This window comes from Triticum dicoccoides, chromosome 6A (assembly GCF_002162155.2).
Source record: "Triticum dicoccoides isolate Atlit2015 ecotype Zavitan chromosome 6A, WEW_v2.0, whole genome shotgun sequence".
NCBI lineage: Eukaryota > Viridiplantae > Streptophyta > Magnoliopsida > Poales > Poaceae > Triticum > Triticum dicoccoides.
This window is the reverse complement of record NC_041390.1, coordinates 106,903,239-106,930,997: the sequence shown is the minus strand read 5'-3', so window position 1 is coordinate 106,930,997 and position 27,759 is coordinate 106,903,239. Positions and strand designations below refer to the sequence as shown.

General features: G+C 48.2%; 2 protein-coding genes across 2 annotated transcripts in view; one reads left to right on the top strand and one right to left on the bottom strand.

The window, feature by feature from the left end:
• The window catches only part of LOC119315345 (receptor-like protein 3), an 8,933-nt gene extending 4,837 nt beyond the window's left edge, over positions 1-4,096 (top strand). The window contains exon 2 of the mRNA XM_037589981.1: positions 1,661-4,096. Within this exon, the coding sequence (XP_037445878.1) occupies positions 1,661-3,722 (2,062 nt within the window). The 3' untranslated portion in view covers positions 3,723-4,096. The remainder of the gene's footprint in view (positions 1-1,660) is intronic.
• A 6,955-nt stretch (positions 4,097-11,051) lies between these two features.
• On the bottom strand, positions 11,052-12,058 carry LOC119318832 (thiosulfate sulfurtransferase 16, chloroplastic-like). The gene is made up of 4 exons (XM_037593409.1): positions 11,821-12,058; positions 11,638-11,708; positions 11,492-11,545; positions 11,052-11,372 (listed from the first exon to the last, which is right to left on the bottom strand). The coding sequence occupies exons 1-4, from the start codon at positions 12,008-12,010 to the stop codon at positions 11,280-11,282; spliced, it is 408 nt and encodes a 135-aa protein (XP_037449306.1). The 5' UTR covers positions 12,011-12,058; the 3' UTR covers positions 11,052-11,279.
• Between the last annotated feature and the right edge of the window lie 15,701 nt (positions 12,059-27,759).

Genomic DNA, 27,759 nt, shown 5'->3' with positions numbered 1-27,759 from the left:
CACTGTTCCTCCGGTAGTGCTGCAGTTGTTCCTGCTGCTCTTCTTTGCCTCTCCCGCCACCGCATGCACTGAGCAGGAGAAGCGCAGCCTCCTCCGTTTCCTTTCTGGGCTGTCGTGAGATGGCGGCCTCGCCATGTCGTGGCGTAACAACAGCACGGCCTGCTACGAGTGGGAAGGCATCGCCTGTAATGAAGAAGACAGGTCTGTCACTTAAGTCTCCCTGGCATTTAGAAGACTTGAAGGGTGCGTCTCACCGTCCCTTGCCGAAATTTTGGCTGGTAGGGAAAATATTGGCACAAATCAATCAAAACAATGAAGAGGAGCAGCTTTGGCAACAAAAATTGTGTATGTACAGAAATAATAATGGAAAAACATGGCAACAATATTGCTGCAAACTGCATCTGAGGCCAAATTAGCTGCCTGAAAAGAATTAGCTAGCAAGAGAGGTTGGCAGTGCATGAAGCAAATTTAAAAAAAGGAATTGTCATTACAATGTCCTAAAAAGGACTTGATCAAGAACAGTTGTTGAACAGGTGAACTCGAGCTGCCCGAGTAGTGAAAGCAGGAATGTCTATCTCATGTGCAGACATCTACATGCTGTTTTTTTTTTGTTTCTGTGTGTGTGTCCAAAAAGGGAAATGGCAAGAGGAAAAACAGACATAGGGAGTTGAAGCTCAAAGCTTCTTTCCCACAAAAGAACAGATGAATAATCCATAGGCACTCTTTGTGCATCTGAAATATATACATTAATGGATGATGCATATGTGCCTTTGATTCTGCTTTTGTTCTAGGACCTCTCCCAAGGAAATGAGTAAATAAGATTTCTGGGAAACTAGTAACATGAAGCATGAGAAAAAACACAACCATAAAGCAGTTTTCAAACTGAAATGTTGGGTATTAATTCATACAGCAGGCGGAAAATGACATCACATAATAATTATCGAGCAGAATACCTCCCATACATGAATCACGTTTCCAAATTTAGGTTGGTACCACCTGGGACAAATGTAGGTTCGTACCCCCTGGGCCAAAAACTAGGTTCATACCACCTAGGGCCTCACTAGCTCATGCCATAAACATGCGGTAGTAAGTCTGTAGAGGAGACCACCACCCCCGGGCCCTGGACAATATGCACTCTTGAGCAGCAATGCAATGAATAGGTCAGGCAAGATGACTAAACTAGTACTTAACCTTACTCTCTTCAGGCATTTACACTTAACATGAAACTTGGGGCAGTGAAATAAATAGATTGATTTCTTGCTACTTGAAATTTTTGGACTAATCAGTAGCTACTAATCCATCCATAACTAAGTGATAGCTATATAAACTAGTTTACATGGTTTTATTATAGCTATAATGGGTAGGCACAGATGTTGCTTTCCTATGCTAGTGTCACTGTCTTTTAGTGTACCGACCGATCGTGGCCCCGTGCACTGAGGTGCACCCATGACAAGAAATATGGAATCTCATGAATGGTGTTCAGTCGCTCTGATGCGCAAATAAATCCACTGCTAGATGATAGCTAGTACCAGCACTGCATGCATTCTTCAAGCAACAGCAAAACAAGAAGGGGGGAGAAACACTAACCAATGTGCTCATTCACCGTTCATCCGGTCGTGCTGCAGCTGTTCCTGCTGCTCCTCTTAGCCTCTCCCGCCACTGCATGCACCGAACAGGAGAAGCGCAACCTCCTCCAGTTCCTTGCCGGACTGTCGCGTGATGGTGGCATCGCCACGTCCTGGCACAACAGCGGCACAGACTGCTGCGAGTGGGAAGGCATCTCCTGCAATGGAGATGGGGCCGTCACTGGGGTCTCCCTGGAGTCCAAAGGACTTGAAGGGCCCATCTCACCGTTCCTCGCCAACCTCACCAGCCTGCTGCGTGTTAACCTCTCGCACAACTCATTCTCCGGTGGTCTACCAGCGGAGCTCGTGTTCTCTGGAAGCATCATCGTCCTCGATGTCAGCTTCAGTCGGCTCAACGGACCGCTGCCTGAGTTTCCGTCCTTGGTTACCACCAACCGGCCTCTGCAGGTACTCAACATCTCAAGCAACCAGTTCAGCTCGCAATTTCCATCAGCCACATGGAAGGTGATGAACAGTCTGATCGCGCTCAACGCCAGCAATAACAGCTTCACTGGGAACATACCACCTTCTCTCTGCCTTGGGTCGCCATATTTAGCTTTGCTTGACCTCTGTTACAACCAATTGAGTGGTGACATACCAAACACGTTGGGTAATTGTTCCAAGCTCAAAGTGCTCAAGGCTGGCAACAACAACCTAAGTGGGATTCTCCCTGTTGATACCTTCTGCGCTACCTCGCTGGAGTACCTCTCCTTCCCCAACAATGGTTTACAAGGAGAACTTGATGGAGCACATATAGTCAAACTCAGTAATCTAGCTACTCTTGACCTTGAAGGGAATCACTTCAGTGGCAAGATTCCACAGTCGATAGGTCTGCTCAAGAGGCTGGAGGAGCTGCATTTTGGTAGCAATGACATGTCTGGGGAGTTGCCATCAACACTGGGCAACTGTACAAATCTCAAAATCATTGATCTGAAGTTCAACAACTTCAGTGGAGATCTGGGGAAGGTAAACTTCGCTGCCCTACAGAATCTAAAAAGTTTAGATCTCCTGAGGAACAATCTCAGTGGTATAATTCCAGAAAGCATTTACTCATGCAGCAATTTGACAGCACTGCGGCTGTCAGAGAACCATTTCCGTGGTGAAATCTCATCAAGAATTGGCAATCTGAAGCACCTGTCCTTCCTATCAATTAGTAGAAACTCCTTTACAAATATCACAAAAGTTTTGCATGCCCTTAAGAGCTGCAGGAATATCAGCGCCTTGGTTATTGGCACAAACTTCATGAATGAGGCCATGCCACAAGATGAAACCATTGATGGTTTTCAGAATCTTCAACTTCTTACCATGGACTGGTGTTCGTTGACTGGAAGGGTACCTATTTGGTTATCAAAGCTCACAAATCTGAAGATACTACAATTACAAAGTAATCGACTCACTGGAACGATGCCAAGCTGGATCAACTCACTAAATTACCTCTTCAGTCTGGATGTATCAAACAACAGCCTTACTGGGACAATCCCAATCACCTTGATGGAGATGCCAATGCTAAAATCAGACAATGCTGCCATATATTTGGACCCAAACCTCGTTGATCTACCAATTTTTTATGTGTACCCATCATTTCAGTACCGCATGGGCAGTGATTGGCCAAAAGTGCTGAAACTCGGTAAGAATAAACTCACCGGTACAATCCCCCAAGAGATTGGTCATCTGAAAGCACTCCTTTGCCTGGACTTGAGTTTCAACAACTTTTATGGAGAGATACCACAATCAGTCTGCAACCTGACGAACCTGCAGATCCTAGATTTGTCTAATAACCATCTGACTGGTGAAATTCCTGCGGCATTTGAGACCCTTCACTTCCTTTCTGAGTTCAACATGTCTAACAACGACCTAGGAGGACCTATTCCAACAACAGGCCAGCTGAGCACGTTTCCAACTTCTAGTTTTGACGGGAACCCGAAGCTGTGCGGCTCTCTGCTTATTAGGGATTGCAGTTCGGCTGAAGAAGCTCCCATGTACATCATCTCTGCAAGAGAATACAGCATGAAGGTCATCTTTGCGATATCGTTTGGTCTTTTCTTTGGGGTAGGGGTGCTATATGACCAGTTAATATTATTCAGATATTTTGGGTAAGCCCAGTTCAACTGCAATATGGTCTAGTATGCAAAAGATAGAGGTGAACATGCCTTAGTTGTTCACATCTTTGTATCCACCTCAACCGCGTCGTACTAATATATTAGTAGAATCTTTTAAAGTTGTATGTTGTTTGCTTGCTGATGAATAATAATTGATGATAACCCCCCCAGTTCGTGTGCCTTTGATCATAAGCCCCCCTTTGTGTCACTGACATGTGAGGTCCGCCGATGGCTGCATATATAACAAATTGGTCCTCCAAAAAACAACTACTGACAAAGTTGGCATGATCAAATATCAAGTTTAAGCAAGAACGCTGATGAAATTCCTCTAACCCAAGTTTTACAAATACAAAAAAAAGGGATAAATATTGGGCGGATTACCTCCGAGTCGTAGATTGTCGAAACATATGCGCTAGCACCGGCCGCCAACCGCCGGTTCGTAAGATTCCCGAATCGCTGTTCAATTCCGGCCGCCGGCACGTGCCGGGTGGCTGCAGATCGGGAGATTCGCTAGGGTTTGCGAGTTGCCGTTCTACGCGGGAGTGGTGAACTGGGAGATGAACACGAGAATGGCTGCTTCTCGCCGTGTCTTGGATAGCTTTCGCGGAGGCCGAGAGGCGATGCGGCCGCCGGACTGCGCGGAGAGGCGCTGGGCGGCGGAGCAGCGCCACCGATCGGAATGTGGCATATGGGCTGGAGCCTGCTCCTGCCGGTCCAATCCCCTCGAGAGAAAACAGGTTGGGCTCGGATTTTCTCAATGGCCCAAATCTGAGAGGATAAATAGGGAGAGCAACCGGAGCAACTAGTCAACGAGCGTTCCTTCGGGGGAGCAAGTAGTTAACGAGCACTCCTTCGGGAGCCTCGTAACGATCAGTGCCATTTGGCGTGCTTTCAGTCATTCGCCACGTGTCGCGTTCTAGACGCTCCTTTCGGATTTTTTTTTATTTTTCCGCACGCGTTTTCGGCTATTTAAACAGTTTTTTTGAGTTTTTTTACGTTTTGGTTTTTCCTCGGTCTTTCTTAGCTTTTTGATAAAAAAATTGAAATTTTTTTCATGAAAAAATGTGTTTTTTTTCCTTCCGTGAAAGTCACGGTTTTTCTTCCGCAAAAGGCACGGTTGTGCTTTAACGAGAGTCACGGCCGTGCCTCTCAGAAACGAAAAAAAACACATTTTTTTCTTTTGCGAGAGTCATGGTTTTTCTTTCGCCAGAGTCACGGCCGTGCCTCTCGGAAAGGGAAAAACAAAATGTGTTTTCTGTTTTTTTTTCGTTCGTGAGAGTCACGGTTTTGCTTCCGCGAGAGGCACGGTTGTGCTTACGCGAAAGTCACGGCCGTGCCTCTCGGAAAAGAAAAAATACGCATTTTCTGTTTTTTTTCTTTCGCGAGAGTCACGGTTTTGCTTTCACGAGAGGTACGGTTGTGCTTTCGCGAGAGTCACGGCCGTGTCTCTCGAAAACGAAAAAAAAACGTGTTTTTTGTTCTTTTTCCCTTACACGAGAGTCATGGTTTTGCTTCCACGAGAGGCACGGTTGTGATTTTACGAGAGGCACGGGCGTGCCTCTTCCGGAAAGGGAAAAAAAACGTGCTCCCGGTTCGTTTTTTCATTCGGTTTTTTTATGAAAAAAAAAGTTCGTCAAAACCTATCAACATGGGATCTAGTTTTGAAGATCTCGACGCGAGGAATCCAATGGTGAAAACGGTTCGAGATATGGACGCACGGTTTAAGAGATAAAATGTTTTGAATAAACGGTCACGAAAAAAGGGAAAACTCCCAGGTTATGACAAGTGGCGCGCTGAATGTGCGCCACTTGTCGCGACCTGGGAAAGTGAAGTGTTCTTTGCAACGAGTACTCCTTAATTAGTGATTTCGTCCTTCAGGAGCCTGGCAACGATCAGCGCCACTTGGCGCGCTCTCAGTCATTCACCACGTGTCGCGCTTTGAACATTCCATCCGTGTTTTTTTTTAATTTTTCCGCACGCGTTTTTGGCTTTTTAAACAGTTTTTTTCGGTTTTTTTCGACATTTTGGTTTTTCCCCGGTCTTCCTTAGCTTTTCAATAAAAAAAATTGGAAAAAAAATTGCGCGAAAAAACACGTTTTCTTTTTTTTCCTTTTGCAAAACTTACGGTTTTTTTTCGCGAGAGGCACGCTTGTGCTTTAGCGAGAGTCACGACCGTGCCTTTCGGAAACAGAAATAAACGCGTTTTCTATTTATTTTTCTTTCGCGAGAGTCACGGTTTTGCTTCCGCGAGAGGCACGGTTGTGCTTTCGTGAGAGTCACGGTCGTGCCTCTCGAAAAGGGAAAAACAAAATGTGTTTTCTATTTTTTTTTCTTTCGCGAGAGTCACGGTTTTGCTTCCGCGAGAGGCACGCTTGTGCTTTCGCGAGAGTCACGGCCGTGCCTCTCAGAAAAGGAAAAAAATACATGTTTTTTGTTTTTTTTTCTTTCATGAGAGTCACAGTTTTGCTTCCATGAGAGGCACGGGGGTGATTTCATGAGAGGCATGGGTGTGCCTCTTTCAGAAAGGGAAAAACCATGCTCCCGGTTCGGTTTTTTCGCTTGTTTTTTTGTTTGGTTTTTTTCGTGAAAAAAAGTTCATCAAAACCTATCAACATGGGATTTTGTTTTGAAAATCTCGACGCGAGGAATACAATGGTGAAAACGGTTCGAGATTTGGACGCGCGGTTTAAAAGATAAAGCGTTCTGAATAAACGAATCTACGAAAAAAGGAAAAACTCCCAGGTTGCGACAAATGGCGCGCTGCATGTGCGCCACTTGTCGCGACCTGGGAAAATGGAGTGTTCTTACAACGAGTACTCCTTAATTAGTGATTTCGGAGATCAACTAGTTAAAGAGCGCTCCTTCGGGAGCCTCGCAACGATCAGCGCCACTTGCCGCGCTCTCAGCCATTTGCCACATGTCGCACTCTGGATGTTTCCTTCGGATTTTGTTTTTTATTTTCCCGCACGCGTTTTCAGCTTTTTAAACGGTTTTCTTTTTGGTTTTTTTTTACGTTTTGGTTTTCCCCCGGTCTTCCTTAGCTTTTTGATCAAAAAAAATTACGCGAAAAAACGTGTTTTCTTATTTTTCCTTTCGCGAAAGTCACGGTTTTTTTCCGCGAGAGTCACGGCCGTGCCTTTCGGAAACAAAAAAAAACGTGTTTTCTGTTTTTTTCTTTCGCGAGAGTCACGGTTTTGTTTTCGTGAGAGGCACGATTATGCTTTCGCGAGAGTCACGGCCGTGCCTCTCGGAAAGGGAAAAACAAAACGTGTTTTCTGTTTTTTTTTCTTTTACGGGAGTCACGGTTTTGCTTCCGCGAGATGCACTGTTGTGCTTTCGCAAAAGTCACGGCCGCGCCTCTCAAAAAGGGAAAAAAATAAGCGTTTTCTCTTTTTTCTCTTTCGCGAGAGTCACGGTTTTGCTTCCGCGAGAGGCACGATTGTGTTTTCGCGAGAGTCACGACCGTGCCTCTCGGAAACAAAAAAAAAACGTGTTTTCTGTTTTTTTTTCCTTCCATGAGAGTCATGGTTTTGCTTCCACGAGAGGCACGGGTGTGATTTCGTGAGAGGCACGGGCGTGCCTCTTTTGGAAAAGAATAAACCCGTGCTCCCGGTTTGGTTTTTTCGCCCGGTTTTTTCGTCCGTTTTTTTGTAAAAAAATGTTCGTCAAAACCTATCAACACGGGGTCTAGTTTTGAAGATGTCGACACGAGGAATCCAATGGTGAAAACGATTCGAGATTTGGACGCACGGTTTAAAAGATAAAACGTTTTGAATAAATAGATCTACGAAAAAGGGAAAACTCTCAGGTTGCGACAAGTGGCGCGCTGCATGTGCGCCACTTGTCGCGACCTAGGAAAGTGGAGTGTTCTTTGCAACGAGTACTCCTTAATTAGTGATTTTGATAAATAGGTCACGTGATAGGATTTGCAAGCCCACTTCTTTTTTTAAGGGAAGCCCACTTCTTTGATTCAAGGAATTGTAAAGAAAATCCTGGAGAATTTTGTTCACTTGAGTTATTTGATTCGTGGGATTGCAATTCATAGGAATTTTTTCTGTTTCTAAAAAAAGGAATTTTCCCTTATATTTTTTTTGGTAATTTTTCTTATAATTTATCAGTACTAGTTTTTGTAGAAAAAAAATCATCCAGTCCAACCTCATGCGAAAAATCATACGCTTTTACCAACACACAATCAAATGCATATATTCATCTTATAATAGTATTGGAGATGACATATCACTTCATTTCTGTGTATTTAACAAATCCTGTGAATCAAAGATGAACAAGATCCTTTCGCAAAAAAAGAAAAAGATGAACAAGATAGTGAAAATCATGAGAGTTTTTTTTGTCTATAAAGCTATGGAGAAATGATCCCACTAGAGAGGACTCTGAATTTTCAGAGTAAAGTCTGAAGTAGACTCTGAATTTTTAGAGTAAAGACTGAAGGAACAAATCAATTCAGGCCAAAGGCTGAACGAAAACATGGTTTTTTCAGCGCAATTGGGGAGTGTTGAAGGAGGACATTATTCATGCAGTTAAAAAGTTCTTTGATACAGGTATGATGCTGGAAGGTGTTAATGATACAGTAATTGTCCTTATACCAAAGGTAAAGAACCCCCAATCGATCAAAGAATTTCGGCCTATCAGCCTCTGCAATGTCATTTATAAAATTATCTGAAAGTGCCTAGTGAACAGATTGAGGCCGCTCCTTGACGGTATGATCTCTCCAACACAAAGTGCTTTTATTCCTGGGAGACTGATATCTGATAATGCGCTTATTGCGTTTGAATGTATGCACTCTTTAAGCACTCTCAAGGACGGGTGGGGTGAGTTTTGTGCGTATAAACTTGATCTAGCTAAGGTTTATGATAGAGTGGATTGGAATTTTCTGAAGTGTATGTTGAGTGCACTCGGATTTGCGAGAGGATGGATAAAGTGGATTATGGCCTGTGTTACCTCGGTGAAATTCTCTTTTTGCTTTAACGGCCAACTCTTGGAGTCATTTACGCCTTCATGTGGTATCAGGCAAGGAGACCCTCTATCTTCTTATTTATTCTTGTTCGTGGCCAAGGCTCTCTCTGTGTTGTTACAGGATGCGTGTAATAGAGGAGCGCTGCTAGAATTCAAGGTGAACAGGCAAGTGCCGGGTATTTCACATCTATTGTTTGCAGATGACTGTCTATTATTTTTCAAGGGAGCCATTGATCAAGCGTTGACATTTAAAAATATCATTTCAACCTATGAGAAAGGGACTGGCCAATTGTTGAGCCCAGATAAATGCTCTATCATGTTTGGTAAAAAATGTAGTATGGAAGTTCAAGTGGCTGTTATGGTAATTTTGTGCATTACCGCCGAAGGATTTGAGGACAAATATCTTGGTCTACCGGTGCCTCAAGGTCGAACGAAGGCGGGCAAATTTCAATCCACTAAGGACAAAGCTCTCAAAATACTATCGGACTGGATAGAGAAATATGCTTCTTGTGGGGCGAAAGAAACGTTGATTAAATCTGTTCTGCAAGCTCTTCCGGTGTATGCTATGGGTATTTTTAAATTCCCGACGTCTCTGTGCGAGGAATTGTCTCAGATTATAAGGAATTTCTGGTGGGGGATGAGGAAAACAGAAGGAAGACTCACTGGTTGGCTTGGGATAAGATGACAAAGCCTAAAGCGGAGGGTGGTATGGGTTTTAGAGATCTCAGATTATTTAATCAGGCTCTTTTAGCGAAGCAGGCATGGAGGCTGGTGGTGAATTCAGAATCTCTGTGTGCCAGAGTGATCAAGGCAAAATATTATCCACAGGGGCATATTTTAGACACAGCTTTCCTGCAGTCGGCTTCTCTCACATGGCAAGGTATTCTGCATGGGTTGAAGCTGCTTAAATCCGGAGTTATTTGGAGAGTGTGTGATGGGGCTAATATACATATTTGGAGAGATAATTGGCTTCCTAGAGCCTCTGGACTTAAAATCACTGCTAAGAAGAATAGAACTAGAGTTAAATGGGTTGAGGAATTGTTCATGAGTGGAGAAAGGAGATGGGATGAGGAGCTGGTTAGGCATTTATTTTACCCTTATGATGCGGATGAGATTTTGAGGTTGCGGATCCAATCAAATGGGGAGGCAGATTATGTTGCTTGGCATTATGAAAAGTCAGGGTTGTTCTCAGTTAGGAGTGCGTACAAGTTAGCGCTCACCCTTAAGGATAAAAAAGAGGATGAGGGGCAATCCAGGACGGAGAGGAAAATTTGGAATATTATTTGGAAGGCAAACATTCCTCAGAAGATTCATATTTTTGCATGGAGGGTTGCTTCCAATAGCTTGGCCGTACAGGTTAATAGAGTGGCGCATCATCAAGCCTTTGTTAGTACATGTTCTATTTGTGGCATGAAGGATGAAAATACCTTCCATGCGCTTGTCTTGTGCCCGAAGGCGCGTGCACTTCGCATGCCCATGAGGAACATTCGGGCTCTACCTGATGAGGAGGTTTTCAGATATACGAGGTATGATTGGTTTGTTGTTCTCCTGAGTCAATTAAACCCCGTAATCCCCGTAATGCGAGACCAAATTATATTCTTATTCTAGAGGACCTGACATTTGAGAAATGATTTGATCTTTGGTAAAGGAAAGGAATCAGTTTCAGCTTCTACTTGCTTTGTGGAGAGTTATTGGGCGTCCTTTGGTGCATATCATTCTCCGATGCCAGTGGATTTTCATAATAAAGGAAAAGGTCTGTTGGGCCGGATTAGCGGAGTTCCTAATTCTCTGGACATGAGTAGTGGCTGGTCCCCACCTCCTGCAGGTTGGTTCAAGATTAATGTTGATGCTAGCTTCATGGAGTCCATTAGAGAAGCCAGTGTGGGGGTGGTAGTCAGGGACGAGGAAGGGGAAGTTATTGTTTCGTCGTGGGATTTCATTGGTGCCTGTCAAAGCGTGGAGGAAGCGGAGCTTAGGGCTTGCATTGCCGGTCTCTACATAGGTATTTCTCTTTATAATCCTATAATTTTATAGACTGATTGCACTTTTATGGTAGCGTCTCATGCATCGGGGGACTATGACATAGGTCAGCTATGCGTGACTTGAAGATGAAAGCGTTGAGTATCTCGAAGTTGATCAACAATCTTCAATTGTTAAAGATTAGCCGTACGGCCAATATGGTGGCTTATTTAATCGCTAAGTATAGCTTTGACACTAGATTAAATGGTATTCTTGAAAATGATGTACCGCCCTATGTAGTGAATATTGTATCGAATGAGTGTACTTGTGTGGTTGGTTAATTAATATAAGATGGTGTTCAAAAAAAGAAAACATGATGGGAGACAACAATCAATCATCAATGGAAACACAATGTGAAAAACATCCTCAAGCGCAAATCTGCAGACATATATGCCCCAACCCCGGCCCGTTGAAATGGTGACAGATTCCCATTCGTACACACAACTCCCGTGTCTTTACATCATCATGAACATGGTGAAGAGTTCAAAAAGGAAAACATGGTGGGCACATGTAAAGAAGTTCCGAATTTATTCCGCTTGATCATGCATTCATGCATGAGTCAAGTTCACAACTGCTGAGGTGCTGGCTGCTGATCCGCGGCTGCGCTCTGGAGGAAGGCAACGTAGCCACCTTGCAGGCTCCTCGCGTTCTCATACCCCTGCACGTACACCCAGATCACAAGTAAGATATTACTACCTCTGAAACTAAATATAAGACGTTTTGGCGGTTCAAGCTAGATTGAGCGAGAATTGACCGGGTTGGGCAGGCCTTAATTACCGCATTTACGAGGTCCGCGGTCGCAAGCTTGGATCTCACGCCAGTGCGGCAAGCCTACGAGGGCACAAAATTAAATTAAAACACACATCTAGTGTGGCTACTGTACACGAGGGAGATGATCAAACGTTCACGAGTTTATTAATTACCACGACCAAGTGATGTTCCTTCCCATAGAGCGCAGCTACTTCCTCCACGAATTTCGGGTTCTTCTCCTTCCCTTGAGATAATCAGAAAGGAGGATGGGAAAACACTAGTATCAGCGATAGATCTAAAGGAAAGTTAAACATTTTGCTGATCAAGGCAAGGGATTGACAGGTCAAGCAGCTAACCCTGGGGAGTAACGGCGAGGTAGTAGGGTACGTTGACGGCGCCGGCGGCATGGTCCTTGTCGAAGTCCACCGGCAGCCTGACGTCCAGATACGCGTGACCTCCGCCGCCGGAGCTCAGGAGCGCTCGCGCTTGGCCAGCGTCCACGGTTGGGGTAGCACTGACCTGCTCCTCCTTTCCGGCAGACGCCATTGACGATGATTGGGAGATGGTGTATGAGTATGACCTTGCCCTGCCGAATTAACGAGCTTCCTTCTCATTATCCTCCTTTATATTGCACATTGGCAGGGCCAGGGCAGAATTGATCGGGATATTCGTGGCGAAAGTCTTCGCCCCGCTTAGTTTAGTTCATGTGTCGTCATTGCTTAGTTAAGTACCAACGGCCACAAGTGTATTAGAAGAAAATAGAGCAATGCTGAAGATGCTTTGTCAAGCCTGAGTTGTCAGCAGAGCAACATGCATGCATGTGTTGCAAGGATGGAATTAGTTGACTTTTCTTTTGATTAAGCAATTTTCATGTATTCCTTTCCTTGCAAATATCGTTTGTTTTTTCTTAAAACACAATACAAACATAGAGGCGCACATAGCACCCTCTACAGGCTGAGCAGGCAAATCCTGAAGATTGATGACATCACCAAAAAAACTTGAAATGAATCCAGGAAAAATACATGACAGGTCTAGACCTTGAAATTTAGTGGGCTAGCTGCACCACAACAAACTTAACCCTCCAAGCTACTCCCAGTTCGGAATATCATTATACCGCCACACATAGTGCTCCTAGGAGGCGGTTGTCATTGATCTCCAACACGTCACCTTCTTGAGCAGGCCCATTTCCTCGGACGCATGAGGTTGTCGGCCATCCACTAGGTCTACAACGCGGCAAACGCCCACGACAAGTGTGAAGAGGTGGTGGTAAGCCATGACCATGCACGGTGGTGTGACTTATTTAGAGGTGACGGAATATTAGGACATACATAACACTTGTATCGAACATACAATAAAAATTTAGTCAAAATTCATAGCAAATGTGGTGGATAGAATAGACAAATTTGATATGAAATAGTACCGAATGTAAGTTGGGCTTCAGATTTGGCTATCACCACTGATACACTCATTTTTTGTTTTGCTTTTGAGTTATATTTTAATTTTGGACTAGAATTTTCTAACATCGCAGAACATAGATTTACATTGTGTCTATGTGAACTTTAGGAGGTACAAATTGGAGCCGGGTGCCCACCGGTGCACCAGATAGTCTCTAGATCCCCATGAAGCGTCCCTTAGTGGGGCTGTGGAGTGGTGGAGTTCTGGGAGGCAATTTTATCACACGGAGCTTCTATCTTGGTAATTATATTTACCCAATTGCATATGTACTCTGCATGAACTTTGCGAGATATGCCTCAAATGACCATATGAAACTAATCCTTTATTTGTTTGAGACTATGCTGAGGCTCAAAAATAACTTCTTGAAAAGTGAAGTTATGAACTTATGATGATACTGGAATATCTTTGGGGTCCCTGGTTGTGCCTCTAGATTACACTCTGTTGATTGATCCCGCTGATTGAATACTTGGGAAAGCATCTTGATGGCTGGATGGGAAGTTCTCTGTTCCTGGTGGCAGATTAGTTCTGATCAGTTCAACTGTGTTCAATACAACTGTTTATCATATGTTCATATTCCTCATGAATGAAGTATTTAACAAAAAGCTACCATAATTCGACCGCCCCTTCCGAAAAAACGATCACTTAAGAATTTTTTGCTTGGGCCCACTCGTAAGTGCTGACGTGCCAGAGTAGTCAACACCGCTTGATTGACCGCTATGTTGACTGTTGACATGTGGGACTCATATGTCAACTCTACCTTCTTCAATTCCCCATCTACGGCGCGTCCGTGTCTATAGGCCGGCGTCGGTGGCGGAAGTGGCAAGCTCCCGATGCTGGTGTACTTCCATGGCGGCGGCTACTGCCTCGTCTCCTTCGCGCAGCCAACCTTCCAGCCGTTCTTCTCCGTGCGGCCGTCGAGCTCCCGACCGCCGTGTTGTCCGTGCAACACCGCCTGCCCGCAGCCATCGACGATGGCACGACTTTCCCCTCCTGGTTCTGCGGCCAGGCCGAGCTCGGCGCCAGCACCGACCAGTGGCTCGCGGGATCCGCTTGCTTCGCCCGGACTTTCATCTCCGGCGTCTCCTGGGCGCCAACCTTGTCCACCACCTCACTGTCGAGGTCGCCTCAACGGGCTTGCGGTCAGCCCTATGCCGTCGCTGGGTGCCGCGGAGGCGCGGCCCAAGGACATGGCCACCACACACAGGACATGGCCACCGCGCACATCAAGACCGTCGTGCTCACCATCCACTAGCCCGTGCACGACCACTTCTGCTCGCGGTTGCGACTGCTCACGCCCGTCCGCACTTTGGTGCCCTTCCTCTCCTCCTTCGACAGGGGCCATGGCAGCTCGTGCTCCGTCATGTATACAACATGCTCGAGGAAATGGCCTCTGTCGTTGATGCTGACATGTGGGTCCGCACGTCATAACGCCCAACTTACTGGTCAATCTAACAGAGTTTGACTACTATGCCACATCAGCGCTTACATGTGGGCCATCTCTATCATAGACGGGTTTAAACTGGTTGAATCGAGCAACTGTCATACTTGGTGGTTTTCGAAGAAAATTAGTCGTAGAGTGGTACCTTTCAGCAAAAATTTCTAAGAGCATCTCCAGTCGTTGGCCCTCCAGGACACATAAAAATCGTCCCCTGAGGGCGAGCCGGCGGTACAATCGGCGCTGGGATGGTTTTGCACCCAGTCGTCGCCTTCAGGCGCCGAAATTGGCTCAGTTTGCAGCCCCATTTCGGCGAATAAAGGTCCCATATGGGCGAGAATAGGCCCATATTCGACGTGGTTCGCCGTGTCTCGACGTTCAATTATCAACCCAATTTTTTCTTATCACATATTTCATCACAGAAAAATCAAATACTTCAACAAAATAATACAACAACAAATAGTTCAATACAAATTATGCTAGAGGACCCTGTAGTCGTGCCATCACACGGCGTCCAAGTTGATGATCTTTCTGGTAGTATGGTTCAATACGATAGGCAAATTAACTTGTAGTCGTGCCATCACACGGCGTCCAAGTTGCCGGTAGTTGGTGATCAACTTCGGCTAGAGGACCCTGCGTGTAGTATGGTTCAGTGTCAAACACTGGGTCTTCTTGCTCGCTCTCAATGATCATATTGTGCAAGATGACACAACAAGTCATAATCTCCCACATTTGATCTTTGGACCACGTTTGAGCGGGGTACCGGACAACAACAAATCGAGATTGGAGCACACCAAATGCCCGCTCGACATCCTTCCTGCACGCCTCCTGAATCTTCACAAACCAGGCGTTCTTGCCTCTTGGCACAGGGTTTGAGATGGTCTTCACAAATGTCGACCATCTCGGATAGATGCCATCAGCTAGATAGTAGCCCTTGTTGTAGTGCCGCCCATTGATCTCGAAGTTCACCGGAGGAGAATGACCTTCAACAAGCTTGGCAAAGACAGGAGAGCACTGCAGCATGTTGATGTCATTGTGAGTTCCTGGCATACCAAAGAAGGAGTGCCAAATCCAGAGATCCTGTGTGGCCACCGCCTCAAGCACCACACTGCAACCGCCTTTGGCGCCTTTGTACATCCCCTGCCAAGCAAATGAGCAATTCTTCCATTTCCAATGCATGCAATCGATGCTTCCAAGCATCCCAGGAAATCCTCTTGCTGCATTTTGTGCTAGGATGCGAGCAGTGTCTTCCGCATTGGGTGTTCTCAAGTATTGTGGTCCAAACACTGCCACCACCGCCCGACAGAACTTGTAGAAACACTCTATGCTGGTGGACTCGGCCATGCGCCCATAGTCGTCGAGTGAATCACCGGGAGCTCCATATGCAAGCATCCTCGTCGCTGTCGTGCACTTCTGGATGGAGGTGAATCCAAGAGCGCCGGTGCAATCCATCTTGCACTTGAAGTAGTTGTCGAACTCCCGGATGGAATTCACAATCCTGAGGAAGAGCTTTCGGCTCATCCGATAACGGCGCCGAAATGTTTTCTCGCCATGAAGTGGAGCATCAGCGAAGTAGTCGGAGTAGAGCATGCAGTAGCCTTCGAGACGATGCCGGTTCTTTGCTTTCACCCGCCCAGGCGCCGAGCCACCTCGCCGCGGCTTTTCATTGCTCTCCAGCAGCTAGGCGAGGGCGGCAAGCACCATGAGATGCTCTTCTTCCTGGACGTCGGCCTCGGCTTCCTCCTCCAGCAGCGCGGCGAGCGCTTCCGCGTCATCCGAGTCCATCACCGAGGCAGGCAAATCGCCGAACACCTTGCGCCCGTTAGGCGTGTACCCACCGTTAAACTGCTCCTCCGCAGCTGGAAACGGCGGCCGAAAATGCCCAACTGCTGTTGGAGGGGCTGCCGCGGCGAAGCGCTGCTATTTTTCCGGCGGGGAATGACTATCTAGCGGTGAAGGGCGGCGGGCGGCGCCGGGATATAGCTAGTGGTAGGCCGAGGGCGCGGGGGGTGGGAGGCGAGTCTGGGAAGAAAACCTTGACTTTTCCCCTGACGGCGTGGGCCAGCCACGCTTTTCCCTTGCACTGGAGCCCCCAATTGCTCCCCAGTGCGCCGGGTTCGGCCTGTGACCGCCGGGCGGAAAAAAGGGCCCAACCGGCAATTTTCGGCGTCCTGGGGGGCCTGTTGGGGGGCGCGGCTGGAGATGCTCTAAAGTGGTAGTTTTCTGAAGAGTCGGTCAAATTATGGTAGTTTTCTGTTAATACTCTCATGAAAGACATTGTGATTAAGCAGATGAACAAGGTCTTAAGGAAGTTCTTTTAGCAGTGTGGCAGCTGAAAGAAAACAATACCATATGGTTAGGTGGGCCCTTGTTGCTAACCCAAAGCAAAAGGAGGTTTGGGGATGAAAAACTTAAAACTGTCTGGCATTAGTCTTTTGTGCAAATGGTAGTGGAAACTTGAAGCTGTTGTGGGACCCTGGCAAGATCTATTCAAAGCTAAATATTAGATTATCAGAGGGACCAGGCTTGTTAAACACAAAAAAAAGTGGCTCTGACATATGTGGGCTGATCTATTGAAGGTTAAAGGCTTGTATTTGCAAGGCGGGATAACGCAAGTGGACAATGGACAAATAACTGATTTTTAGAGAGACACCTTGTGTGCCAAGTTCCCTTAGATTGTTTGAAATTTGTAACATTCATGCTCATGGCTATGATAATTTGGGTGCTTAGTTTTAGAAGGTGGTTGTTAGAAAGAGATGCAGTCGGAATATTGCTTACTCGCGGGCATGCTGGGTGGGGTGGCCCTTCGGTTTTTACTGTAATGTGTTCAGTTTTCAAAGAGGGAATAGCCTTCGGAAAGGGACCGAGGGGCAGCTATTCACTTTTTCAAAAAGAGGGAATACCCATCGGCCTCTGCATTGAGTAATGCACACAACCGTTTATTTATTCTTTGAAAGGTCATCATCTGATCACAAAAATTGCTACACATGGCAGCCCTGGGGGAGTCCTGGATTAGGGGGGTCTCCGGACAGCCGGACTATCTCCATTGGCCGAACTGTTAGACTATGAAGATACAAGATTGAAGACTTCGTCTCGTGTCCGGATGGGACTCTACTTGGAGTGGAAGGCAAGCTAGGCAATACGGATATGGATATCTCCTCCTTTGTAACCGACCTTGTGTAACCCTAACCCTCTCCGGTGTCTATATAAACCGAAGGGTTTTAGTCCATAGGACAACGACCATAACATACAATCATACCATAGGCTAGCTTCTAGGGTTTAGCCTCTCTGGTCTCGTGATAGATCTACTCTTCTACTACCCATATCATCAATATTAATCAAGCAGGACGTAGGGTTTTACCTCCATCAAGAGGGCCCGAACCTGGGTAAAACATCGTGTTCCCTGCCTCCTATTACCATCCGGCCTAGACGCACAGTTCGGGACCCCCTACCCGAGATACGCCGGTTTTGACACCAACATTGGTGCTTTCATTGAGAGTTCCTCTGTGTCGTCGCCGTTAGGCTTGATGGCTCCTATTATCATCGATAGCGATGCGGTCCAGGGTGAGACTTTTCTCCCTGGACAGATCTTCGTATTCGGCGGCTTTGCACTACGGGCTGATTCGCTTGGCCATCTGGAGCAGATTGAAAGATACGCCCTTGGCCATCAGGTCAGATTTGGAAGTCTGAATTACACGGCCGACATCCGCGGAGACTTGATCTTCGACGGATTCGAGCCGCAGCCGGGCGCGCCGCACTGTCGCGATGGGTATGACCTAGCTCTACCGCCGAACAGTACCCAGAGGCTACGCCCGCATCAGCTCCGACCCTCAGCTCGGAGCCAACTGTGCTAGTTGAGGACAGGTGGTTAGACACCGCCTCAGGGGCTGCAGTCTCAACAGCGATCGAGCCGAACACCAGCCTAAACCTCTGCATAGCCCGTGACTCCAAGGTGCCGGACTCTTTTCCGGACTCCGAACCATCCGTGCCCCTGCCAATCGAATCTGATTGGGCGCCGATCATGGAATTCACCGCCGCGGATATCTTTTAGCACTCGCCCCTCGGCGACATTCTGAATTCACTAAGGTCTCTCTCTTTGTCAGGAGAGCCCTGGCCGGATTATGGCCAACGGGATTGGGATGCGGACGACGAAGAAATTCGACGCCCACCCACCACCCACTTCATAGCCACTGTCGATGATTTAACCGACATGCTTGACTTCGAGTCCAAAGACATCGACGATATGGACGGCGATGTAGGAGACAAACATGAACCAGCACCCATAGGGCACTGGAAGGCCACCTCGTCATATGACATATACATGGTGGATACACCCAAATAAGGCAATGGCGACGGGATAGCGGAGGATGACCCCGGCGCCGCTCTAAGTCCCGCCAAAGCAAAAGTGGTGATACCGACACAGGAGATAATAACACTCCGGATGGTGCCGAAGAAAACAACAAACCCCTCCAGCAAGATTTAGAGCAGGAGGATGGAGGAGCCAGCTCTCCTGAGAGAGCGGCAGACGGAGAGGAGGAGGATGACAATTACATCCCCCCTCCGAAGACGAGGCAAGCCTCGGCGACGACGAATTCGCCGTCCTAGAGGATCCCGTCGAACAAGAGCGCTTCAAGCGCCGGCTCATGGCCATGGCAAATAGCCTGAAGAAAAAGCAGCAGCAGCTTCAAGCTGATCAAGATCTGTTAGCTGACAAATGGACTGAAGTCCTCGCGGCCAAGGAATATAAACTCGAGCGCCCCTCCAGGAGTTACCCAAGGCGCAGGTTACTACCCCGACTGGAGGAAGAAGCATATGATACGGCTGATCGGCCACCTCGTGGCCGCGATAGAGAGGCATTCCAGCCAAAAGCTCAGCCTCCACCCCAACGCCATTCAAATAAAAAGGCATGGGGAGATACGCCAGACCTGCGAGACATATTGAAGGACAAGGCAAAGCATTCAAGATCGATCTACGGATCACGAGGGAGCACCACTCTACGAGACGACAAACGTCATGCCGGATACAGTAAAAGCAAATCCGGCCGGGCCGAACACAGCGGGCAAGACCCATTCGAGTTGCGTCGAGATATAGCCCAATACAGAGGCGTCACACACCCCTTATGCTTCACAGATGAAGTAATGGAACATCAATTCCCAGAAGGTTTCAAACCTGTAAATATTGAATCATACGATGGCACAACAGATCCCGCAGTATGGATTGAGGATTTCCTCCTCCACATCCACATGGCCCGCGGTGATGACTTACACGCCATCAAATACCTCCCACTAAACCTCAAAGGACCAGCGCAACATTGGCTTAACAGCTTGCCAGCGGACTCCATTAGCTGTTGGGAAGATCTGGAAGCCGCATTCCTTGACAACTTTCAGGGCACTTATGTGCGACCACCAGACGCCGATGACTTGAGCCACATAATTCAGCAGTCAGAAGAATCAGCCAGGCAATTCTGGACTCGGTTCCTTACAAAGAAAAATCAAATCGTCAACTGTCCGGATGCGAAGGCCTTAGCGGCTTTCAAGCATAATATCCGAGACGAGTGGCTAGCCCGGCACCTTGGTCAGGAAAAACCGAAATCTATGGCAGCTCTCACGACGCTCATGACCCACTTTTGTGCGGGAGAAGACAGATGGCTGGCTCGCAGTAATAACATATCAAAGAACCATGGTACCTCAGATACCAAGGACGGCAATAGCAGGTCACGTCGCAACAAGCATAAGCGCCGCATTAACAGCGAAAATACTGAGGACATGGCAGTTAATGCCGGATTCAAAGGCTCTAAACCCGGTCAGCGGAAAAAGCCATTCAAACAAAGTACGTCGGGTCCGTCCAGCTTGGACCGTATACTCGATCGCTCGTGTCAAATACACGGCACCTCAGACAAGCCAGCCAATCACACCAACAGGGATTGTTGGGTGTTCAAGCAGGCCGACAAGTTAATTACCGAAAACAAGGACAAGGGGCCGCATAGCGATGATGAGGAGGAGCCCCGGCAGCCGCACACTGGAGGACAGAAGAGGTTTCCCCCGTAAGTGCGGATGGTGAACATGATATATGCAACCCACATCCCCAAGAGGGAGCAGAAGCGTGCGCTCAGGGACGTATATGCGTTGGAGCCAGTCGCCCCAAAGTTCAACCCTTGGTCCTCCTGTCCGATCACCTTTGATCGCAGGGACCACCCCACTAGTATCCGTCATGGCGGATTCGCCGCACTGGTCCTAGACCCAATCATCGACGGATTTCACCTCACTCGAGTCCTTATGGATGGCGACAGCAGCCTGAACCTGCTTTATCAGGACACAATGCGAAAAATGGGTATAGACCCCTTAAGGATCAAACCCACAAAAACGACCTTTAAGGGCGTCATTCCAGGTGTAGAGGCCCATTGCACAGACTCAATTACACTGAAAGTGGTCTTCGGATCCCCGGATAACTTCTGAAGCGAAGAGTTAATCTTCGACATAGTCCCGTTCCGCAGTGGTTATCACGCGCTGCTCGGGCGAACCGCATTTGCTAGATTCAATGCGGTACTGCATTATGCATACCTCAAGCTCAAGATGCTAGGACCTCGCGGAGTCATTACAGTCAATGAAACACAGAGCGCTCTCCGAACAAAGGAGCACACCACAACCCTCGCAGTAGAAGCGCAAAGCAGCCTCTCAAGGCAATCAACCAATTCGGCGCTTCACAGCCCGGACACCTTCAAGCGCGCTCGGGGCAATCAGCAAATAGACTGCCTGGCACGATCTGAGCTCGCGTAGCAATACAGCGGCCACCCCAACCCCATCCCAATGGCAAAACTCGTGCCGTGCGTACATAATTACGCATTAAAAATACCATGGGCATCGGTGGGGAGGGGGGCACAACTGCGGCACGCCCCAAGACGCGGCCTAAACCGCACTAGGGGCTTCCCGTTTGGTTATTTTTCTTTTTCTTTCAGGACCTTAATCTCTGGAAACACTGTTCGGCAGCACTGTTGCCGAACACATGATGCAGCAACCAAGGAGGCAGACAGCTACGTTATACCACGGAATTCCCAGGTTGATTACAGTAACAAATGAAATATTCAATTCAATATCATTTCTCAGCTTGCCCTTGGAAGGGACATAGTCTTACTCTTTGCTTATCGCACTATCTGTATCACTCTACCTTAACGCGATCTTTTAATAAATAATGCATGACATTACGACTATTATTGCATTCTTGTTATATACATATCTATGTGTTCATTAATGACGCCTTGCAACCGTACACTATGGTACGACCAATACACCAGGGGCTTACGTACCCCACAATGCGGTGTGAAAAGTCCGAACACTTTCACAAGTGCAGCACCCCGAACTTATAGCATTATATGCATCAGCTCCGAATCATGTCTTTGGTCAAATGTTCGGTTTGCTCGTCTCCTATGTTTTGGTACCTTATGTTCTGCTCTATCGGCTAAGATAGCGCTAGGAGAACTACTGCGATTGTGCCCCGGTTCTGCTGGGCTGAGCACCTTAGTAGAAAAAGCTAAAACTGACTGTCATGATAAGGCGAGAGACTGGTCGCTGCTCGGCGAGGTTTTTCGAGTCCCTAAAGACTTATGCCGCTTAGGGCGATTGGCCGGCCCTGTCTGGCTTACAAGCGTGTATCGCGCCCCGTATTCGGCCTTCCGAATACCAGGGGCTTCGCCGAAATTTAAAATTATAGAATTCTATGGCTAAGTGAGAGTGATAAAGCATTATTAGTCCGGTTGCCTTGTTCGTTGTGCTGAGCACCTCCCCCGAAGGACCCAAATATGGGAACAAGAGTGCTCAGGTTTCTCCCGAACACCCCAGCACTCGTGGCATGGGGGCAGAAGCCGAGGACTAGTCATCTCTCAAATTGAATAAACAGCCAAACAGAAGGTAATATTTTAAATTCAAACAAGCGTTGCATAGCGCACATAAAACAAGTTTTCATAAATACAGGATAAAACGAGCAAGTTTACTCAAATATTACATCTTTTGAGCACTCATCCGCGATGAACGAGCACCCGGTAGAACACCCTCGTAGTACATCTCGGGGTGGCGGTGCTCCTTGCCCTTCGACGGCCCATCCTTGATCAGCTTCACGGCGTCTAGCTTGACCCACTGCAATTTCACACGGACGAAAGCCCGGTGTGCACCTTCAATGTAGACGGATTGCTTGACGGCCTCCAGCTGTGGGCAGGCATCCATAAGCCGCCTCACCAGGCTGAAGAAGCTGTTCGGAAGGGCCTCGCCAGGCCACAGCCGGACTATGAAGCTCTTCATGGCCTGATCGGCCGCCTTATGTAGCTCGACCATATGCTTCAGCTGGTCGCTCATTGGCACCGGATGTTCGGCCTCAGCATACTGAGACCAGAACAGCTTCTCCGTCGAGCTTCCGTCCTCGGCCTGGTAAAATTGTGCGGCATCGGACACACTGCGGGGCAAATCTGCGAATGCTCCTGAAGAGCTCCGGATCCAGGTAAGTAATCAGTAATTTACTTTTACATGCTTGCTTTGCATATAGAAAGCCTTACCCGCCACTATCTTCTTCATCGCGTCGATCTCTTGGAGGGCCTTCTGGGCCTCGGCCTTGGCACTCTTTATGCTCTCAAGGGCCGCGACAAGCTCAAACTCTCGCGTCTTCGAGTCAAGCTCCAACGTCTCGTGCTTCGTCACGAGAGCCTGGAGCTCTTGCTGCACCTCGCCCACCCGAGCCTCGTGCTTCTCTCGCTCGGTGCGCTCCTGGGCCGCTTTCTCTTCGGCCTGGGCTAGCGCTTGCTTCAGGGTCGCCACCTTGGTCGTGGCCCCTGGCAAACATACAATGATCATGTCATTTTGCAATCGCGTCCTTTTATATATATACACATCTATAGACGGGGTATTACTTACCCTTGTTATCCTCGAGCTGCCTCTTGACAAGGCCGAGCTCCTTCCGGGACCCCTCGAGGGCCTCCTTCAGTACGACGACCTCCGCAGTCAGTGCGGCGGACGCCAGCAGCGAAGCCTGCATACGCATATTGACATACTTATATTAGACTCCTGCGATATTATTTGATCCTCTGTTCGGCTTTTCTTTGTGAACACCGAACAGAGCATCAGGGGCTACTGTCTATGCGGTAATATTTTTACTACATTTTAAAACACTTACCTCGAAGCCTGTTAGAAGGCTGGCACAAGCTTCAGTCAACCCACTCTTGGCAGACTGAACCTTCTGGATTACCGCACTCATAACAGTGCGGTGCTCCTCGTCGATGGAAGCGCTGCGAAGCGCTTCCAGCAGATTGTCTAGCGCCTCTGGATGGACAGAGGTCACCGGCACAGGCGTCTTGCCCCTCTTAGAAGGAGGCCACCTGCCCGAGCCCGGAACCGCTGGTGGGTCCGGCACGGTGTTCGGCTGAGGGCCGAACTTGGAGCTCTCAGGGGCCCCATCCCCTAGGCTCCCGGAGTCCGGAAGGTCGCCTTGAGGCGCCTCCGAGGCTGTTTCCCCTCGATCCGGTGCCTCTTGAGACAACACCTCGACATCGTCGGCTGGATGAGGGGAGGTGGCGGTCGGGACTGGATCGCTATCCATGTCCGACAAGCCTAAGGAGCCGTCCGATGATACATCGAGGCTGGCTCGTGGCAGCCTGCATAATTGCGTTCGGTGTTAGAGAAAGCAGTGCGGCAAAAGAATCCTATGAGTTACTCTGGTATCCGAACACTTACGATCTCCCCGGGGGCTTGACCCTGGGGAACCACTCGTCTTCGCCTTTGTCAGCGGCGGGGGAACCGTCTGGAAGGAGAGTCCTTCCCTTCTTGGACCCTCTGGCCTCCCCGGTTGGGGCGGCCTTCCTTTTCTTGTCCCTCCCAGTCGATGGGGGAGCATCTTCTTCTTCCTCTTCCTCGTCTTCGGGGGAAGAGTGCGCCGCAGAGTCATCGGACGGTGAGTCCGACGACGCCTGGCGTCGGGAGCTCTTTCGAGTCCCCTTGGCCTTCTTGGTCTTCTCCGGCACTATGTAAGGGGCCGGAGTCAGCATCTTTGTCAGAAGATCATCTGCGGGGCCTTCGGGCAAAGGAGCCGGACAGTCGATCTGTCCGGCCATTTTCTGCCAGTCCTGTCAAAGGTACGGGAGTTTAGATCCCGCACAGAGTCAATCTATATAAAATAAGTAACCTGTGAAAGGTAAAGAAGCTTACCGCACTGGCTTGGCGCTTCGCGCTGAATCTGCGATCCTCGGTGATAGGGGGGACCTCGGCGCTTTTGAACAGCACCCTCCAGGCGTCTTCATGAGTCGTGTCGAAGAGCCTGTTCAGAGTTCGGTGCTGGGCCAAATTGAACTCCCACAAGTTGAACTCCCGTTGTTGGCACGGGAGTATCCGGCGGATGAGGATAACTTGGACTATGTTGACAAGCTTGAGTTTCTTGTCCAGCATGTTTTGAATACATGTTTGGAGTCCGGTCAGCTCCTTCGGATTACCCCAGGACAGGCCCTTCTCTTTCCAGGAGGTGAGCCGCATGGGGATGCCAGATCGGAACTCGGGGGTCGCCGCCCATGCAGGGTCGCGCGGCTCGGTGATATAGAACCACCCCGGTTGCCACCCCTTTATGGTTTCCACAAAGGAGCCCTCGAGCCATGTTACGTTGGGCATCTTGCCCACCATGGCGCCTCCGCACTCCGCCTGGCGGCCGCCCACTACCTTCGGCTTAACATTGAAGGTCTTTAGCCATAAGCCGAAGTGGGGCTTGATGCGGAGGAAGGCCTCGCACACGACGATAAACGCCGAGATGTTGAGGATGAAGTTCGGGGCCAAATCGTGGAAATCCAAGCCGTAGTAAAACATGAGCCCCTGGACGAAGGGGTTGAGAGGGAATCCCAGCCCGTGGAGGAAATGGGTGAGGAATACTACCCTCTCATGGGGCCTGGGGGTGGGGATGAGCTGCCCCTCATCTGAGAGCCGGTGCGCGATGTCGTCAGGCAGGTATCCGGCTCTCCTCAGTTTCTTGATGTCTCCCTACGTGACGGAGGAGACCATCCACTTGCCTCCCGCTCCGGACATGATTGGAGAAGGTCGAGGTGGGAAGTGCGGACTTGGGCGCTAGAGCTCGAGTGTGCGAAAACGGATGAGCAAAGCTAGAAGAAGGCGTGGATAGAGAGGTGAATCCTTATCCCTTTATATGGGTGAACGAAGCTAAACGCCCCCACTTGCCTAATAAAACTTGTTTATCCCCCAAGCGCCGTAATTGATGGCGCGGTTGGGTTAACCACGCCCATATTGATGAGAATCCCGTAATAAGGGGACACGATCTCTGCTTTGACAAGACGTGTCGAAAAACTGCCTCGCGTTATGTGCGGGGCTGGTTAAAAAGAAACGGTTCGAATAATCATCGGGCCATGACATAACGTCATGCTGCCAAAACAAGCAAATTGGATCTGCGAAAATATTATTCTCTCTACGGTGGAATGTGGAACTTATTTTGCAGGGTCGGACACTATCCTCGTATTCAAATTCTTCTGTGATGTATTCGGAGAAGGAACCCGCTGCGCGCTGGACTCGTCGTCATTGAAACCTGGTTCAGGGGCTACTGAGGGAGTCCTGGATTAGGGGGTCTCCGGACAGCTGGACTATCTCCATTGGCCGGACTATTAGACTATGAAGATACAAGATTGAAGACTTCGTCTCGTGTCCGGATGGGACTCTACTTGGCGTGGAAGGCAAGCTAGGCAATACGGATATGGATATCTCCTCCTTTGTAACCGACCTTGTGTAACCTAACCCTCTCCGGTGTCTATATAAACCGAAGGGTTTTAGTCCGTAGGACAACGACCATAACATACAATCATACCATAGGCTAGCTTCTAGGGTTTAGCCTCTCTGGTCTCGTGGTAGATCTACTCTTGTACTATCCATATCATCGATATTAATCAAGCAGGACGTAGGGTTTTACCTCCATCAAGAGGGCCCGAACCTGGCTAAAACATCGTGTTCCCTGCCTCCTGTTACCATCCGGCCTAGACGCACAGTTCGGGACCCCCTACCCGAGATCCGCCGGTTTTGACACCGACAAGCCCCAAGGGTGAATATAAAAAATCATAGCTAGGAAGTGGTTTGCCAACCAAAACAGTTAAACAAATTCCGAGAGGCCATCTCCCATCGGATGCACCCAGAGACCATGGCGCTCGATCCTCCTTGTTGCGTATTAACAACCACATATGGATCCAAGTGGTGGCCTTGAAAATAACCTGCAAAAAATTAAAACTTTAGTTGTGGTAAAAATACAATCATTACGAGTGTTTGAAATGGCTCAAAGTAAAGCGCAAATTTTTCCACACGAATCTATGACTTCAACAAGGGATGCACCTTGGTTTGAACGTTTGTTCATCGGGTGCATGCGTCTCCTTCGTGATATTAATAAACAAAAAACATTTATTGCTTACTAAACATCTTAACCAACTTTCTCATTGTTGTGGCTCATTCTCTTCTCGGTATCATCAAGGCGGATGTGATAAGTGATAACCATTAAAACATACTCCTTCGTTCATAAATATAAGATGTTCTAATTATTAAATCAGATGTATATAGATACATTTTAGTGTATTTGTTTACTTATTTGACTTTATATGTAGCCTATATTAAAATATTCAAACATCTTATATTTGTGAATGTAGAGAATCGTTGACATGAACTATTGAAGATGCTCCTGAACTCCGTGCCATCTAATAATTCAAACAAGTGGCATGGTTTTTTTTAAAGTGAAGTCTAATTTAAATCTTGAGATTGTAGAGATAGTCGTAAACGAACTCTCACATTCAAATCTCTGAAGTCTGTACCCTATATTCTTTGATCCCGGTCGTTTTTAACCATGATGCCTTTTTAGGAGGGGATTGGAGGACGTGTGACACGGAGACGCTGGGATTGTTGACTGTACTTGAATTTCAGAACACACGTGCATGCATAGTTTATATTTGCATGGATCGATGGATGGTTAAATTGAGGTGAGCAACGAGCTGGCTGCCGGAAAGCCGCGGAACAAGTTCCTCCCCGTACGGCCAGTGCTAGTGGACGAGCGCACCCCACGCGTAGTCTCGTATTGCTCCAGGCCCGGCCGGCGTCCCATGCCAGCGATGCTTGGCCGACTCGGAGCAAGAAGAGCAGCGGCGCCTCCATGTAAGAGAGGAGGAAGAGCACGTACGTGGACGAGCCATGCCACGCACAGGAGGCATTGTTCAAGGCTTGTTCCGCCTAGACATGTTGTAGCGGAGGTGGACAGCAGCGGAGGCGTACGACGCAGAAGCTGTGCTCGACGCCGGCAAAGGCGGAAGCTGTGCTCTGTACTACAACTAGAAGGCATTCTTCTCTGCAGCGGGGTCCTAGGCGAGCGGGCGCCGACTGCAAGGTGAACTCGGAGTCGTCGCGCC

Coding starts and splice junctions, on each gene's coding strand:
- LOC119318832 (XM_037593409.1), bottom strand. CDS start 12,010: ATGGCGTCTGCCGGAAAGGAGGAGCAGGTCAGTGCTACCCCAACCGTG. Junction 11,709..11,820: donor CCTCGCCGTTACTCCCCAGG/GTTAGCTGCTTG, acceptor GATTATCTCAAG/GGAAGGAGAAGAACCCGAAA. Junction 11,546..11,637: donor AGGAACATCACTTGGTCGTG/GTAATTAATAAA, acceptor GTGCCCTCGTAG/GCTTGCCGCACTGGCGTGAG.